The sequence below is a fragment of the Macrobrachium nipponense genome, chromosome 43, assembly GCF_015104395.2.
Source record: "Macrobrachium nipponense isolate FS-2020 chromosome 43, ASM1510439v2, whole genome shotgun sequence".
NCBI lineage: Eukaryota > Metazoa > Arthropoda > Malacostraca > Decapoda > Palaemonidae > Macrobrachium > Macrobrachium nipponense.
Window position 1 is genome coordinate 26,411,924 of NC_061104.1, and position 18,530 is coordinate 26,430,453.

At 37.9% G+C, this 18,530-nt stretch overlaps 1 protein-coding gene across 1 annotated transcript in view; it reads right to left on the reverse strand.

Moving 5' to 3' along the window:
• LOC135213599 (cytoplasmic polyadenylation element-binding protein 2-like) overlaps positions 1 to 18,530 on the reverse strand; it is a 133,892-nt gene that overhangs the window by 67,400 nt on the left and 47,962 nt on the right. The window contains exon 3 of the mRNA XM_064247612.1: positions 12,924 to 12,971. Coding sequence (XP_064103682.1) covers positions 12,924 to 12,971 — 48 coding nt within the window. The remainder of the gene's footprint in view (positions 1 to 12,923; positions 12,972 to 18,530) is intronic.

An 18,530-nucleotide genomic window follows, 5' to 3' on the forward strand; every position in this document is an offset into this window, starting at 1 on the left:
AGAGAGAGAGAGAGAGAGAGACTAGAAGCAATTCTTCTTGCCATTGTTTTTAAATTATTATGCAGATGATATGCATCTTATGAATATCTTATTAATGGTTTCCCCTCTGGCGAGGTAGGGCTTCTCGCCGAAACCCCCGTCTTGATGTTGGTGTATTTTGACACATTACTAAACACAAGTCTCTCTCTCTCTCTCTCTCTCTCTCTCTCTCTCTCTCTCTCTCAGATGCAACCCATAACAGTCGACCAGCAACTACGTACTAGCTCCGTCCTCATCCGGTTCAAGAATCAAATCCTGGTTACTCATTTTCAGAGATGAACCAGCTCCCGTGTGCTATGAGAGAGAGAGAGAGAGAGAGAGAGAGAGAGAGAGAGAGAGAGAGAGAGAGAGCCGTGACGGCGGCAGAAGACTACAATAAAATAAAAACATCATGTTCTACAAAGTACGACACTTAGCCTAATATAAAAAGCTACACTTGTTCACGTGAAAGTTCGATAAGATAAAACCGCTCACACCAGGAGGGAATAGCTCCTAAGGAGGGGGGTTGAGGTTGGGAAGCTAGTCTAAAAGTAAGGGAATGGTATAGGGGTGGGAGGGATGGGACAGCCTAACCCCATCCCTCCGTCCTCGTCCTTCCCTTGTCATTTACGCCTATTTTCTCCCTCTATTCCTTAGTGATAAAGAATTGGAAGTTTCCTCACCGAAGTTGGTCCCTGATGGGCAAGGGGGTGGGGGGTTACTAAGGGCGGGGGGAACTTATTCACTTCATTATTTTGTGGCGGGAAAAGTTCTTGAGGAATTGGAACAAGGTAGCAGAGAGAGAGAGAGAGAGAGAGAGAGAGATGAATGGTACGGAATAAGACGCCAATGATAAAATGCGTTCCTTGTATTATTAGTAATTGCTCTCTCTCTCTCTCTGTCTCTCTCTCTCTCTCTCCAACACGTGTAAGCCACAAAATTTTCATAATTCCCACTTTTAATGAAAAATATATCTTTCCTCCACTGTGGATATTCTATATTATTCTCCAGCACTTCGTCAAACATTAACAGAAGAAGCAAAATTCAATAAAATCACTTCCACTACTTATAACAGTAGTTGTAGTAGTAGTATCAGTAGCAGCAGCTATCCCAGTTAATTAACGAGCTAACTCAGCGGTATGGTTAAACATGACTAGTTAAAAGAAAAAGAAAACAAAACGAAAAAATGGCAGACCTTCAATATAGTACTATGATACATATGCGTGGTAAACTCTACGGAATCTATTTGTCAGTTTTTACCTATCTAAAGGGGAGAGAGAGAGAGAGAGAGAGAGAGAGAGAGTCTTTCAAGCACTCTAAAGATCGCTAGGGTGGGGCGCTTAAGAAATTCGTTCCTTGCCAAACGTCTCATAGTTATATCAAATAATTGGAACTTGTTAGAGCCTGCTCAAGTGAAATTTGTTACAAATATATTTATTCATTGCAACTTCATGTCCAAAACATCTTTGATTTCGCATATTGTCAGTATAAACCCAATCTATTTTCACAACAACAAAGAGATATGGCATTATTATTGGCTGCCGCTGCCAAATGCCAGTTTCGCTGACACGCACTCGGCGAGGCATACTGCTGGCGGAATCTCCAACAACAACAACAACATACAACAAAACCAACAACAGTGGTCACCTACAGAAGCCAGTGTCAGGCGAAGGCAGCTGTTTATTTATTTATTTATTTTTTTTTTGTTAGTATGGTGTTTTCATGTTGCATGGAACTAGTGGTTATTCAGCAACGGGACCAACTTCTTTACGTGACTTCCGATCCACGTCGAGAGTGAACTTCTATCACCAGAAATACACAATCTCTAACCCCCTCAGTGGAATGCCCGATAATCGAACTCGCGGCCACCGAGGTGGCGGCCCAAGACCGTACCAATCACGCTACTGAGGAGCTTGGCAGCTGTTTATAACCTATAAAAATACTTTATTTTCGAGCAACAACGAATGGGAAATTATTTGTTTCTCATCAATGATAAATAGTTTATTTCACCTGTGGAGGCACGGGAAAAATTCAATCAAGTTATTCCTGCCGAACCAACCATGCAAATTTTAAGTGCTAATGCAATAAATGCATTACGATATCATAAATTATATGATTATTTTTTCCCGCAAGCACAACAATGAAAGGGAAATCTGTAAGAACAACCAGAGTATACACAAAGCCGTTTCTCTAGAAAACAAAGTACAGCCGATGACAGATCTCCGGTAAAGCCACAAAACACAAGACTAACCTTGAGAGTGAGATTTCAAAGGCAGTAACCCAAGCATCCGAATTCTAAAACGAACACTATTAGCCTTTGGGGGTATTTAGAACCTTCAGATGCAGCAAATAAAACGGATATACTCAACACAACTGTAAGCAAATTGAAAAGCCCACGATCAGACGAGGGTGAGGTTTATGCATATGAATATGTATCTCACCGCCATCACCATTAAATGGCGCGATCCGAGGGAGCAACAAAGGCGAGTAAGGAATCCTTCGTTCTTTGTCCTCTTTCCCCTTCCAATTTTGAGCGACGAATATTGCATGCATAAAGTATCGAGGCGGTCTTTTACATAAAATATTTATGATAAGGCCCCATAAACATACACTGCGGCGATGAGAGAAAAATGTCGGTATTTTTCGGTGTATCTTGAGGTGATTCCGAAAAATAATATGCGGTCCATTTCTTCGGAATTTAGAACGGGCAGAAATATGACTTATATCAAGTTGGTTTATTTCCGATAAAGATATGGAGAGAAAAAACATTTTGTTTTGGTTTATGTAGCATAAAACACGTCATGCAAAACATATTATTCTAATAATGGTTTACTTCCTACACAGTCCCAGGAATTTCTTTCCACGTCCTTTATTATAAAAGAAAGGAGCGAAAGAAATCCAATGTATATCAATATATCCTAATTATCATCAATGTATGGAGTACAGAGTGCACGGAAGACTATGGTACTATGGTTTATCCATGATAAGTGTGTCTAGAAAATAATATTTAAGTCAATGTAATTAATTTACAACAAGTACACATTTCAAACATTAGTTTTAATAGGGCTTCTTTATTTCTTTAGTATGTAGTGCAAAAAAGGACTAATTTGAGATAGAATTTTAATATTAGAAGAACCGAGGGGTAAAAAGACAATTCAGCACAACGTAGGCCATAGAATTATTCAAATTAAAAAATGTCTTCAATATATGCAGTTCATTCAAGTATGAGTATAAATAATACTGATCATCATAAAACGTCAATAAAATACATTATTTGTATCAATAACAACATTTCTCATATTTTCCAAGAAAAAAAAAACATATGGTATACATATAGTATATACTGCTTCCATTTTTGGCAAGTGTTTATGGCTAATTACGCCTGAATGTTGCCAACAATATTCCAAGGCCAGTAACTAAGGCTCATTTAAAAAAAATATTGAGGGTTGCAAAGCAATAAAAATTATATACAAAGAATGGTACTAAGTCAATATGTTTTATTAAGTCAATATGTTTTAAGTGTTGATGAGAGAGAGAGAGAGAGTAGAGATAGAGAGAGAGAGAGAGAGAGAGAGAGAGAGAGAGAGAGAGAGAGAGAGACTAAAGCTGATGGCTATTCCTTCTGCGTCCACTCCAATTTTACATGGTAAGTTTCTCTCCAATGATTATGTCATGAGAGCTAGGGAGCCCTGTACAGCTGAAAAAGAGACCGGTGCGACAATTAAACAGTTATCACTAACAACCGAGCTACGCTGCGTGTCAGCACTTGGAGGTCAGCCTAATGCCGATGGTACTACATCTTCCGTGATCACTACAGGAACATGCGAGTGATCCTGGGGCACAAATGGCAGCGGCAATGGGTTGCAATAAGACTCGAAAACCTAGGAAATGACTTCGTGACTGCTGTAGAATTTGGCCAAAGGCCAAGCCCCTGGACCTGAGGTCATTCAGCGCTAAAAGGGAAATTGACAATAAGAAGGTTTAAAAGTTGTAACAGGATGAAAAGGAAACACTTTTTAGGGAGGGTGGAAAGTCAGATGGAAAAAGAGAGAATATGAACGGAGGCACAGTAAAAACAAACGAGAGAGGTTGCAGCTAGGGGCCCAAGGGACGCTGCAAAGATCCTTAACTAATGCATATAGTGCACCACATGAGGTGCACTGACGGCATGAACCCCTACGATGGTTATTGGTATAGAAGTTTTCTTACTCCATGGAAATATGTAAGCCTGGCAGGCTGCTTCTTTTCTTCATCTCAGCCTACCAGCATTGGAATTGTTTTTCAACTTGCGTTCTCCAAGATCTGGGCTACAGCCAAGATCCGTTATTCGTTCCGTTTGGCCTTTGCATACAATTTATAAACAGACCCTAGGAGTTCCTTACATTTGTTCTGCGTACAACAACAACAGTCCGTAGTTTAAAAAAATACGCTTAGACTGCCTTCAACCAGCCCTAGAAACAACCAATTTTACCATTGGACAAAGTGAATAACCATGAAAAACTCATACTTAAATATATAAACACAACTCCAAAAGCATATGTTAACATGCGCTTATGATTGGCTTATTTCTGTCATTTTAGGCACTATCCTTTCTTCTATATAATTTCAGTCTGCAACAGTGGAAAGCTGAAATGGAACCTATTCCGACATGGCTTTAAAGGAATATCCTCTGGGCGGGCGCCTTTGTTGAAACCATGCAAATAATTCAAGAGACAGATGACGACAAGAACTACCAAAAACTGAGCGCTCTCAAGATATCATCTCGCCTTGCCAGGATGGGTAATCCTTTAAAATCTAATTTTGAGAGAGAGAGAGAGAGAGAGAGAGAGAGAGAGAGAGAGAGAGAGAGAGAGAGAGAGAGAGAGAAACGCCGTTGCTGAATATATATATATATATATATATATATATATATATATATATATATATATATATATATAGAATCTTTGTGAAGCACTTTTACTCTTTACAGGGTCATATTCAACCGAAACAGTAAGGCAAAAACAGAGGGTATTATCAGTTATCGTGAACATGAACGATCCCCATCAAAGGGGTATAACTATCTGAGAGCATATTATGTCAAACAGCATTTAAAGGAACATCTCATTACGATCATACTCTCGCTTACTAGGCAGTAAAAACTACACCGCTTTCAGTAGTTGATAATAATAATAACTCTACTTGCGGGAGGAGGAAGGGGGAGGGAAAAACCAAACCGGGCAAACAACGAGAGGCCTTACATCATAGTTTCCCTCCGACCTGCTCTCCAATACCTCACTCATACTGCTCCTCTTTCCCCTCGCAGGCTGGCAACCATTTAAAAAAGAGGGAGAGGGGAATTGTGTCAGTGGGCCTCTTGTATCGTACGTCCGCCAACTCAGCCAGCCCTCAACACTACTTTAAAGACTCGACTCCGCGTTGCGCTCTTCCACCTTCGTACGACAACACATGTATTGACTTTCCTAAATGCTCTCTCTCTCTCTCTCTCTCTCTCTCTCTCTCTCTCTCTTCTCTCTCAATGCGATTCTGATGAGTATTCATTTATCTGCGGCTAAGATAAAAAGAAAAATCACTGAGCAAATAGACGTGTGATTTCATTTGGGTACCAGATGTTCAGGTTTAACAATTTTCAAAAGACGAACAAAGCGCAAAAGACTGTTCGGACTCGCCTTCCCTGGAACCAGCCCGTTTAATTTGTAGCTTTAATGGCAGCTATTAGGAATATGACTCAAATTGAAATAATACTGACCGAGCCTCCATACAACTCAATTGAGAAGGACTTCGACGGGAAAATGGTACAATTCACGCGAGTGGGAACAAACAGGGGGAATAGTACTATGGTCCCACGTATTGTTTCAGATAAAGTTGGCCTTATACCAGCATGTACTAGTGATCCTGTAGTAGCCTGTATCAGATCCAAGAGAATACGAATAGGCAAACGAGTAAATGCTTCCTTGTTTGTTTTACCTTCGCCCAATATCCAGAATACGCTCTAGGAACGCATCGCGGATGAAGCAATCTCACATTAGTATATTTCATTTCATATCACAAAATATGTTTTGACTGGCGTGGCAGTCACTAAATTAGAAAGCATCTAGTCTTCTAAAATATTTACGTATTTCTACTGAACAAAGTTTATATATATATATATATATATATATATATATATATATATATATATATATATATAACATTTTGATAGTAGGCTTACTGAATGAGCATTGTAATAAAGTATGCAAGTTTGTGTTATTTATAAAGGGAATTTTCCTGAAGAAATCCCCCAATCATTTCTCCTCTTTATTGATTTCATGATAAGACAGATTACTGCCTCGTATCATTCCCCAATCTTTTGCTGAATGCGATACATTATTCATGGTACCAGGAGCGCTTCAGCTTGAAACGTCTCCCAGCCTCCAAAGATCACCAACTGTTTCAATTCCATCCATCCCCCCCGCCCCCCCTTTTTTTTTTTGTTTCTTTAAAATACCTCGCACTACCTAACTCGATATCTCCCCTGAACATTCTACACTGTTTCATGTCAGGTACAATTGTGTCGTCAAAAGAAAGCTTTACAAAACATCGACTTAATTTTTCTTAAGCGTGAGGACGCGATACGTTCTATTTTCTTTGTTTTGCAGATATATGAGTAACACTTTCTATGCCAATACCATGGGTCCCAGATCTTTAAGAAACAAATCACAATTCCTTTCATTTATTAATAGAACTAGGGCATCGATGACCTTTAGGCCGTTCCTGTTTGCAAGACTAGTGCTGAAAAAATATAATCTTTCATGGGGTGAGAATAAAAATGGGGTGGGGGGGAGAAATCGTCCCATCGAGCCACTTAGGAAGAGATAAAACAAGGATGTGAACAAGAGGTACGAATAGGTCAAACGGAAAACTTTATTACATGGTTCGAACTATATTACACCGGTCCACGGAAAAACAGTACAATATAGTACATGAGGGTGGGAACAGAAAAAAGAAGAAGAAAAAGAAGGCGACGAAATAGTACTATCCATGCGCGCAGGAACAGAAAGATAAACGATATAGCTCCACTCGCCGCCGGATGGCATCAACAGCAGTGTTCCCTCTCATTCGCTTTAATTTTCCCCCCGAAGTGATACTGGGTTTGATAGCAAAGCCTTCAAGGGGGATTTCACTCCTTTTAAACACGATAAGTGACCCATAGGGAGCCGTTTATGTGGAGAGGGATGGCGCTCATCGTATCTCTAGACCGATGGACTGAATGAACAGGAGCGTTTAGGGGCCAAGGCTGTATATTACGGTTTTCGCTGCGGGTTTCCGTTCGGCCTATACACTCTAACTCCAACCCCCCCCCCCCCCCCCCCCCCCCCCCCCCCCCCCCCCCCTCTCTCTCTCTCTCTCTCTCTCTCTCTCTCTCTCTCTCTCTCTCTCTGACACAGTAATTGTAGTAAAGGTAAAACGTTATTATTTCTGAGTACGTTAAGGTGAAGTGATACCCCATAACAAAACGTAAATAAAAAAATAACAGGTGATAAAGAATTACACTACAAGCAAACCTACAAGCTTTGAAATCCTCACCCTACTCTCTCGCCTTCTATATATATATATATATATATATATATATATATATTATATATATATAATATAATATATATATTATATATTATAGTGTCTAGGAATTGCTCTCCCTTTAGCTTTTTGAAATAACTTTAATCTCATTATTACGAGCCAACGCTAATCAATTTTGCAGTTCAAACGACCACTAGTAGTCTATCTGGTACAGATTCCCTCCTCAAGTACTTTGGAAAGAGGTTAGTTACCCTCCTCATCCCGGCACTCAAAAGAGTGGAAACTCACAGAAAATGCTCACACTTTTCTAACTCACAAACTACCGTACATAGGCACTTCGGCTTCGGTATAGTAAAATTGGTTGGATACTGAATATAAACATTAAATAAAGAATAAAAATATTAGGGATTCGAGGTGGTTCAGTGGCGGAAAGAGCGTCTAGTTTTTGCATAGACAAAATACGCAAAATAAGATATGAAGCTGAAAACAGCCATCATGCTGAACATTTCCAACGAGTTTGATTTGAATTTAAACACACGAAAAAACAAGACTGGTTTGAAATTGTTAAAATGCTTTAAAGTTATAAAGATAAACATCAATACGCACATTAAAAAATAATCAGGGACTGCGAAAAAAGTTCAACACACATACACACACTACACACACTCACACACACACACACACACACACGAGTAACTAATGAACCCTGTTTGTATTTAATGTCCAACAAATCGGATTAGCTTTTAATATGCGACATCAAAGACCCACAACCCTTTTAAAATGGTATTAAGTAACATACCATACGAACTTTTTTAGCGCTGAACGAATTAAGGATCAGCGAACAAGCACTTCCATACAGGCAAGGGCTTTTCATTCCGTTTTCATGAATGAGTTCGCTGAGAGCACATTCACAAAACAATTTCATTTGAAGTTATCATAAGTAGTAGTTAGCAAGTACTCGACAACTAAACATAACAGGATAAGAACTTCCAGACCCTCTTTATATATATGTATATATATATATATATATATATATCTATATATATATATATATATATATATATATATATCATTATCATATATATTGATATAATAATATATAATATATTTAATTCGAATTAATATTAATATACTTTGCATTACAATATTATGTTAACCGAAGGGGATTTTTTTTAGTTCATAATAGATTCGTCGGCTCGTGGGCTCGAACCACGCAACTAAGAATTAAGGCTTACGCGGCGGTTCGAGCACTGCTAAAAAAATTCCCCTTCAGTTAACATATATGAAAATATATTAATTCCAAATAGAGCGAATTAGATGTTAAAGGACATTGTAGTTTATTGCGTATATAATGAATAACGGTGATGTGATATATATATATATATATATATATATATATATATATATATATATATATATATATATATATATATATATATATATATATATACACACACACACACACACACACACACAAGATTTCTCTTTAAAAAAAGCCGTATTAATTTCCTTATCTGCTGTAAAACATTGGTACCTCGAAGTACAGTGAACTCAATGTTACGACTTTTTATGTCGTCCAGCCCGTGGAAAGTCTCTCCCCTCACTGGCACCTACAAAATCTCGTAGCATGAATGGCAACACCTACTTCGGGAGGGTACATAACGACCCTTGGTTCGGGCCTCTCCATCTAGACCCCCCCCCCCTTATTTTACCGTCATTTCTGACGGTATTAAGATATGAGTAAAAGAGCCACGTGCCGATCCTATTCGTATCAAAACATAGTGTTTAAGAACAAACGTTTCGAAACGTTTTTATCAATCGACGCCTTCAGACGAAAGGGAGGAGTGAGTAAAAATGTTTAAATCTATTTTATGCCTATTTCATTTTCCTAGTTTCTCTCTCTCTCTCTCTCTCTCTCTCTCTCTCTCTCTCTCTCTCTCTCTCCTAGGCTATAACATCTGTGTGCGTGAATATTTCAAAAACCCAAACAAAATCAGCATTAATAACAATCCACCATCTTTTCGACCTGTTCTAAAGTTTACGTCCCTTATGAATAATAATAATAATAATAATAATAATAATAATAATAATAATAATAAATCCCCTCTAATCCTGCTGTGCTAACCTCCACTGAGATCCTTCTCACATTAGCATCAAGGAGCAAGAAGCAATATCCTTCAGAGAGAGAGAGAGAGAGAGAGAGAGAGAGAGAGAGAGAGAGAGAGAGAGAGAGAGAGATTCCTCCGTCACCTAAAACCAATTAAGGGTAACACCTACTTCTTTCGTGTTTTTTTAAACTGCTTTGGACGTCATCTCGTTTTCTTCTTCCTTAATCGTCTCACAAAGTCATTGCAATCTAGGGTTGACTTTCAAAGCAGTTTTACTCTCTCTCTCTCTCTCTCTCTCTCTCTCTCTCTCTCTCTCTCTCTCTGTGTGTGTGTGTGTGTGTGTTTTATCCGCCTCTGTCTTAGATTTTATTTTGTGAAGTATAGTTTAAAGCTTACATTAAATAATTCATATAAAACAAACGAAAGATCCCCGCAAATCTAGAAGGGATAACTAATAAACAACGTAATGAAAATGATAACATTCCTTATATTATGTCTGGTGTGAACAGCAATGGAAGGCAATGACGCCCGTAACAGAAAGCAATGAATAAGTGACATATAATATCTCACACTTCTCAGAAAAATTGACAAAATCAAGTTGAAAAGTCAAAAGGTCACAACCGAACCAATGACCATCCTTAGCTAACGTCTCCTCCAATCAAATTATCTCTCTCTCCTCTCGTCTCCTGACGGTTTTCTCGGTCCGTCGTCTCTCTCTCTCTCTCCTCTCCTACAAGTATCAAAGGACGGAGCCTATCATCCTTATCTTCAGGAACCAATATCCGTCGAGGCGGAGAAAAAAAAAGTTCTTACGACACTTAAAACCAATTAATGGTAACGCCTGGTATTTTTTCTCTTTTATCGTTTTTTTAACATTATTTTTCTTACTCTCCTCTTTTAATTGTCGAGACACACTTTCCCCGTCTTTCATTTGCCTCTTTTTCTCGGCTTACGACAACATCTCCATTTCAAGAATGGGTTTGACGACATGACTTGATTTCATTGATTATTCAGTCTTTAAAGTTTACAAGGGGCGTTCTGTAAGTTATTCGTTAACCATTTTCGCTTTTCTTAGTTCTGTTCTTTTCTTATTTAAAAGAAAAATGAGCACGTGGAAATTTTCCTCTTAGAATTATTCCAAAAAGCTTTTTGCACGTTGGTAAGGATAATAATTTGATTAAAGTATACAATTAATGAAGCATATAGGATAACCTGTCGCGTATCCACGGAATCGCATACGAGAGCCAGGAATAACTCTACGGATAATGCTATTCAGGTTTTGAGAATGGTATACTAAGCTTCTGTATAACAGATAGTAATAGGTTCTCAACCGGTTGGGGGTGGGGGATTACCACTGGCATAACAGGTGAAATAAGAGAGAAAATCAGACCAGAAATATAAATTCAAACGGCACGAATAACAGTACATTTGCATCAGAAGCCTTGAAAGTTTAAGGGAAGCATGATTTCAAAGAAAAAAGCTTAAAATTACTTACAAGATTTTTTTTTATTTCCTAGACCAGATAGTGACCCCCTAAGGTTTTCGTGGGGCCGTTATGTAAAACTAATATTTCTTGGGTTTATGATATTTCCAGCCTTTTCTTTATGTTTTTACGGTCATCCCCAAAACGGACTTCTACTAAACACGCCTTTGCAAAGGTGGATACATACCAGGTTAAAACCCTTGGGGACACTATCTATGGAAGATCCCCCATTTTTTAATGGTCACGTTAGACAAACTAAAATAATCCTAGATAGTTTCAAATTAATTCTTAAAACTTGGTCGAAAATCCCTGTTTCAGAGTCGTAATAACTCAAAACTGAAATAAAAAGAAAAAAAATTGACAATATTCTTTTTAAAATAACGATATGAAATAAACAAATCTTGATAATTTTACTATTAAGACGTAAAAAGGCTTAATTATAATAAAGAAGTCCCGCATGTCTAGTAAGGCAGTAACACAAGCATACACAAGTTTACAAGTTTGTTATTGCCAGAATGTTTCACTAAACTTGCAATATTAAAATTGTGCTGTAACACTTAAATAATGCTAGATACTACGGCGATATTACAGAAAAGATATTTGAATTTTCTGCTGCTGAAAAGAGATACTGCACATACGGAACTTGAATTCACCATTAAAAATGATGTTATACTTTCGATACTACATTTTTGCTACTAATATATACAAACTGAGGAAAATTTTGACTATATATAATAATAATAATCATAATAATAATAATAATAATAATAATAATAATAATAATAATAATAATAATAATACTAATAATAATAATAATAATTCCAATAAAATCTTTCCATAAAACATAGCATGGAAATACTTGACAGACTCCAATAAACACAGGTCAATGATGACCAATCATAATGGCATCCGGTCGAAATATGCAAATAAATCATAACTTATGAAATGGCATGAAAAAAATTCTAACCAAATATAAAATATATGATCATACAAGTAATTGAGCTGCTTCTTACTCGTGATGAAGGCTTAAACAAATAAATATAAAACTAAAAAACAAATAAATAATTAATACACACACAGAGATATATATCTATATCTATATATATATATATATATATATATATATATATATATATATATATATATATATATATATTATTCAAGCTACAAATGTCCTTTAATATCTAATTCACTCTACCTCGGAATTCATATATTTTCATGTAAGTAAACCGAAAGGGAATTATTTAGTTGATAATAATTTCGTCCTCTCGTGGGTTCGAACCACCGCCCAGCAGACAGAGAAGAAATCAGGACTTCAGTGACGGTATCGATGATTTCTTCTCTATCCGCCGGGCGGTGGTTCGAACCCACGAGAGGACGAAATTATCATCAACTAAAAAATTCCGCTCCGGTTTACATATATGAAAATATATGAATTACGAGGTAGAGCGAATTAAATATTAAAGGACACTTGTGGCTCGAATAATTTATATGAATCACGGTGATGATAATTATTCATAATATATATATATTATATATATATATATATATTATATTATATATATATATATATATAATATATATATATATATATATATACAGGCATAATCATTAAAAATATGTGCACATATATAAAAAAATGAACTTTTGCAACAAAGGGAGATCTTATGACACTGAAATAGAAATATAATAAAAAAAAAGGGGGTCCAGATTAAATCAAATAAAAGGATAAAAGGGTGTACGTAGTATATGACACTCACAGACCAGGACCAGGGGACTCCTGAAGTGAGGGCGGAGGCATCACCAACCTGGAACGAGAAAAGTCAAGGTTTCAGATACACTGGACACATTTCCTCCCGAAACGAATCCTCTTCGCACATTACTTGGGCAGATCTTCTGCATTCTTCAGTGATTGTTTGTGTGTGTATATGTGTGTGTGTGTGTATTTCGGCGTTACTACGATATAATGAGATACATGCACAAGAGAATAAAGTATACATATACATCCTACACACACACGTGATATATCTATATATATATATATATATATATATCTATATATCTATATATATATATATATATATATATATATATATATATATTCATTCTGGTTATGTTATTCGCGTACAATTTCGCGAAAGGAACTAAAAGTTAAAAAAAAGGACCCAAAACCATGAAAAACACGACCCTAAAAACTTATTAGTTATTTCTTAAACAACTACCGTAAAATGCAGTATACATCATAACAAATTTTTTTGTTATGATTACTAATATTAATTTATATATTCACAGCGGCTGCGCCTAATCTGGACAGGTAGAATGTCTGTGTCGGACTCTCTTCTTTAAAAGGATCTTGGTAACACTGCGATGATAGTACATAAGCCCGATACAGAGGGAGGTGGTGTGGTGGGGGGAGGGGAGGGGATTGAACACACTGACCATGAAAGAAGAAAAAATATATCGTCGCTGTAACTTACAACAGACCTTGGCAGTTGGACGTTTGATGTGATCGGTAACTGGTGCCGGTACTACTTTGGCTTACTCGTGTGTACGCGTCACTTACTGGTACTAAACACCGTGTGGTGTAAATGTAAAGTAGACGGCCGTACGCAGATATCGTTTCTTATAATATAAATTGTTAGCCACACAATATAGAAATGGGTGTATATAATCCTTAGATCCCGAGTGGCTAGTACTAAACACGGCGTCCGAAGGAGCTTCATCTTTGTTTATTACTATAGTAGATTCACAACAACCGTGCATTTGATGTCTAGGCCAGTCCCTTACGACGCTCCTGATTGGCTGGTGATAAGCCAATGACAGGGTTGGAAACTCTCAAGTTTCTCTCGAGAGAGTTCACATGGGTAAGATCTGCGTTCCACCTAACCTGAGGGATAACGTCTTTCATAAGTATCCCTCTGGAGAGGTGGAACATTAACCCTGCTTAGGTGAACTCTCTCGAGAGACTTTGAGTTTCCAGCCCTGTGATTGGCTTATCAACAGCTAACCAGGAGCGTCGAAAGGGACTGGCCTAGACATCAAATGCTCGGTTGACGTGAATCTACTATAGTACCTCGGAGTAGGCGACGCGTAGATAACAAGCCAAAGTGTCACCTTGGTGCCAACGAAAACAGGTATTATCGCAGACTGAGCGTGCGAATTGGTTATCTGATGGTAAAAACGAAGACCCATACATCTGCAGCCGCAATCAGTACGACAAACAACGAATATAATACTCAACTGAACCACCAACGAGGAGTTTGGATGTTAAGTGTTCGTATTGACTTGAGTTCATATCATCAACGATACGCATCATTATCTCTTGATTACGATTTTTAGAATGATTTACGTACGGGATGATACTGTTAATGATCGACGTCATCAATTAGAATCTAAATCATCATCACTTTCAGGTCCTTAATAATAATAATAATAATAATAATAATAATAATAATAATAATAATAATAATAATAATAATAATAATAATAAATAATAATAATAATAATAATGTATATGCTGGAAAGCGACCTACTTTTAAACATGTTTTCATTGAATATAATGGCATTATATTCAATAAAATATTATTATTATTATTATTATTATTATTAACACAAATGACCGACGTGGTAGTAGTAATAGTAGGTAGTAGTAGTAGCAGTAGAAGCATCACGATCAAAATAATAATAAATCTATCAAATTTTGTATTTATAAAAAAAAACATCCAACGTGATACGGATAGCACATTGAGCACCCAAAAAACCTTTCACTGACAGAGACCATTATCAAGAAATTAAAAACGTCGAGAGAGGGAGAAGAGGAGAGAGGAGAGAGAAGATGGGGAGAGAGAGGAGAGAGAGAGCATATGAATCGGCCTGCGTGATGAAGGTTTAGGAGGAATTGACATTCTGATAATTAATTAGGTGTCGAAGCTGCTAATCCAGTTTGAGACGCTCGACTTCCACTCGATCTGACATCTGGCGGAGGAGGAGGAGGAGGAGAAAGGAAGGGGGAGTGAGTGAAGGAGGTACCGAAGGATGAGGAGAAAGGAAGAGGGAGTGAATGAAGGAGGTACCGAAGGAGGAAGAAGGAAGAAGAGGGACAGAGGGAGGAAGGAAGGAGGAGATTGAAGAACAGAGGTAGGAAAGGAGGAGGAGATTGAGGGACAGAGGGAGGGAGTAAGGAGGGAGAAGGAAAAGGAGGGACAGTGGGATTGAGTAGGGAGGGAGGGAGTAAGAAGGATGGGGGAGAGGAAGAGGAGGAGGAGGAGGGACAGAGGGGTGAGTATGGAGGGAGGGACTCCTCAATATAAAGTAGATCTGAGGTTGAGGGTTTGCTGTAACAGCTGCGACATTCAATGACAGAGACACGAATCGGGTAATAACTTCCTACCTTAGTCCGATAATAGATTTCTAATACCACAAGCATATAATGACCACCATACACCTTTACATAATCTATGACCCAGACCTCTAACGGACGGATAACAGGGGAAAATCAGTGCTGGATAACTACTCATAACCTCTTCTTCTTTCCCACCGTTATCCCTACATTAAGAAGTCGGTTGCCTGATGCGCCTTCTCCTCCTCTGCCTCGTATAAAGGCATCATCCTCCACCAAACCTCGTCTTTCCAGATCTTCCTTCACCTTATCTCGCCATCTAATTCTCAGTCTCCCTCTCGATCTTCTTCCTCTAACAGGTTCTTCCCAAGCCCTTTTCACTCCATCCTCGTCATCCATCCTCAACACATGCCCATATGCCCATACCATCTCAATGGTGATTCTCTTATCACCTCTGTCATCTTTACTAAGCCTGCCCTTCTTCTTATTTCGTCATTTTCCAATCTCTCAAGCAGCGGTATTCCCACAATCCACCTCAGCATTCTCATCTCTGTTCTCTCAAGCTTTACTTCCTCTTTTCTTCTAAGAGCCCATGTTTCCGCTCCATACATTAACACTGGTCTTATATTGACTTGTAACTCGATTGGCATTTGTCACATACTACTCCAGGACAACTACTCATACTTCTAGCAGACAGATACCAACACCGGCTCTTAATAGTTGTCATCATTACAGACACTAATGGACTATAAAAGTCAGCTGTTTCTTGAAAGACTGCCCTTATGATAGAATATGGAATTAGGGCCAAAGGCCAAGAACTGGGACCTATGAGGCCATTCAGCGCTGAAACGGAAATTGACAGTAAAAAGGTATGAAAGGTGTAACTATGAATCAATTCTTAGGAGAGGGCGGAAAATAAGATGGAAGAGAGAATACGAACGGAGGTATAGTAAAATGGATCAAAGGGGCTGCAGCTAGGGGCCGAAGGAATGCAGCAAAGAACCTTTGGTAATGCCTACAGTGTACAGCATGAGGTGCACTAACGGCACTATCCCCCTGAGAAGAAGAATGCCATTACCTCTCAATAATCATAAAGAGATTACATTACATCTTAAGGATTAAAACTGGAAATCTTAGCTACTTTATTCATCGCACTGGTTCTAACAAATATAAATATAAGGCTGAATGAACATTAACCAAAAAGGCAAAATGGATTGCCATTACTTCTTAATGAATAACAAGTAACAGTCATCGTTGCATAATAGATAACCATTACTTCTAAATGTCAATAAGTAATAGCCGTCACTGCGTAGTAGATCAATATGTGCTTATGAGTTTCGAAGTGCTGGTTGTAATAACTCGAACCTTTATCAATCTAGGAATACACTAGAGTCCACGCCTGCAAAAGGGACCGATGCAAATGTTTCTAGATAAATCATTATCATGATCATCGGAAGTTAAGGCAAATACGAAGCGACAGTCAAGTTCCAGTCGAGATAAGGTAAAATATATAAATGTTTTCAGAAATATTGAATAAAGTCAAGCGCCTCTGAGTTAACAGCCCTGAAACCATGAGAAAAACACGCTTCTCCATTTCTGACATTTTTATCGTCATTTTACTTTGATACATCATATTAAACAGATATTAATCTCTCTCTCTCTCTCTCTCTCTCTCTCTCTCTCTCTCTCTCTCTCTCTCTCTCTCTCTCTCTCTCTCTCAACTTCTGCAAAAAATCTTCTTTATCATCCAACTAAAATTTATGAGATGAGTTCGAGGTCAAATATCTTGAGAGAATGATTTCCTCCCGAAAACTTGGGATATGAAATCCACCAGCGATGTCCCAAAAAATGGCGATTTACTGCATGACGATTATCTCTACATCAACTAAAAAGGGCTTTGAGGTGAGAAACGAAAGCCCGGGAGCATATTCCCCAACTGTAACCGAGTAACGGACCTTCCCTGAAAAAACGGGACGCCATATCTTAAAAACTAACCATTGAATCTTCTTGAAAATAAATCCATTGTTTCCCAAACCCTAATTACCATCGTCCAATTTCCTAACCTACTATACATCTCGGGAATTTGCGGCGGCCCCGGATAGACAAAGGGTGTCACAACATGGAGTCCATTACCCGGAGACTTTCAGAGATACACACAAAAATATGAATCCATAGCACATTTTGCGTTTTAACATACACGTACACTCCATCGCAAACACAATTATACACATACACACACACACATATATATGTATAAAATATATATGTAAGTGTGTAGAATTTACATGCAATAATATAGGCTACACGTGCACAAACCCTACGGAAGAAACAGAAAAAAAAAAAAAATGACCCACAAGGGCTGAGGGGGCCAGACATGAAGAAGACATGACGCCAATTTTAGCGTTTAATCCTAAAAGGAAACAAAGCAGTTCCATTTTGAGCAATGATCAGAACAAAAAAGATTCTTAACGTAACCAGACTTCACTGTTCTCGCCAAAGCCTTTCCGTTCCAGGGCATGGCCCATAAAGCCAGAGAATCAGCGGGAGGAAAATAAAACCGACCGTGGAAACGTTCCGAGAAAAAAAAATGGAAATACCGGTCAGATCCTGGAACAAGAATAAGGTTGTGCTCGTGGGAAGAAACAGATGACTTATGTTATATTTTAAGTCACACTGACCTGGAAACTGGAGGATCCAAAAAGACACACTCGCCCACACGGAAGTCAAGAAGGTGGCAACCCACGGGAAGGAAGAGAGAGAGAGAGAGAGAGAGAGAGAGAGAGAGAGAGAGAGAGAGAGAGAGAGAGAAGTTTGATATATGATTCCTACTCAGAAGGAATAAAGAATATCTCATCCAGAAAATACATAAATACATATACATACAACAATATATATATATATATATATATATATATATATATATATATATATATATATATATATATATATATAATCATATAAATTATAATTATATAAAATGTAACGGTATATCAACCACATCCATTATTTCTGTGCCTCTCCTCTCCAT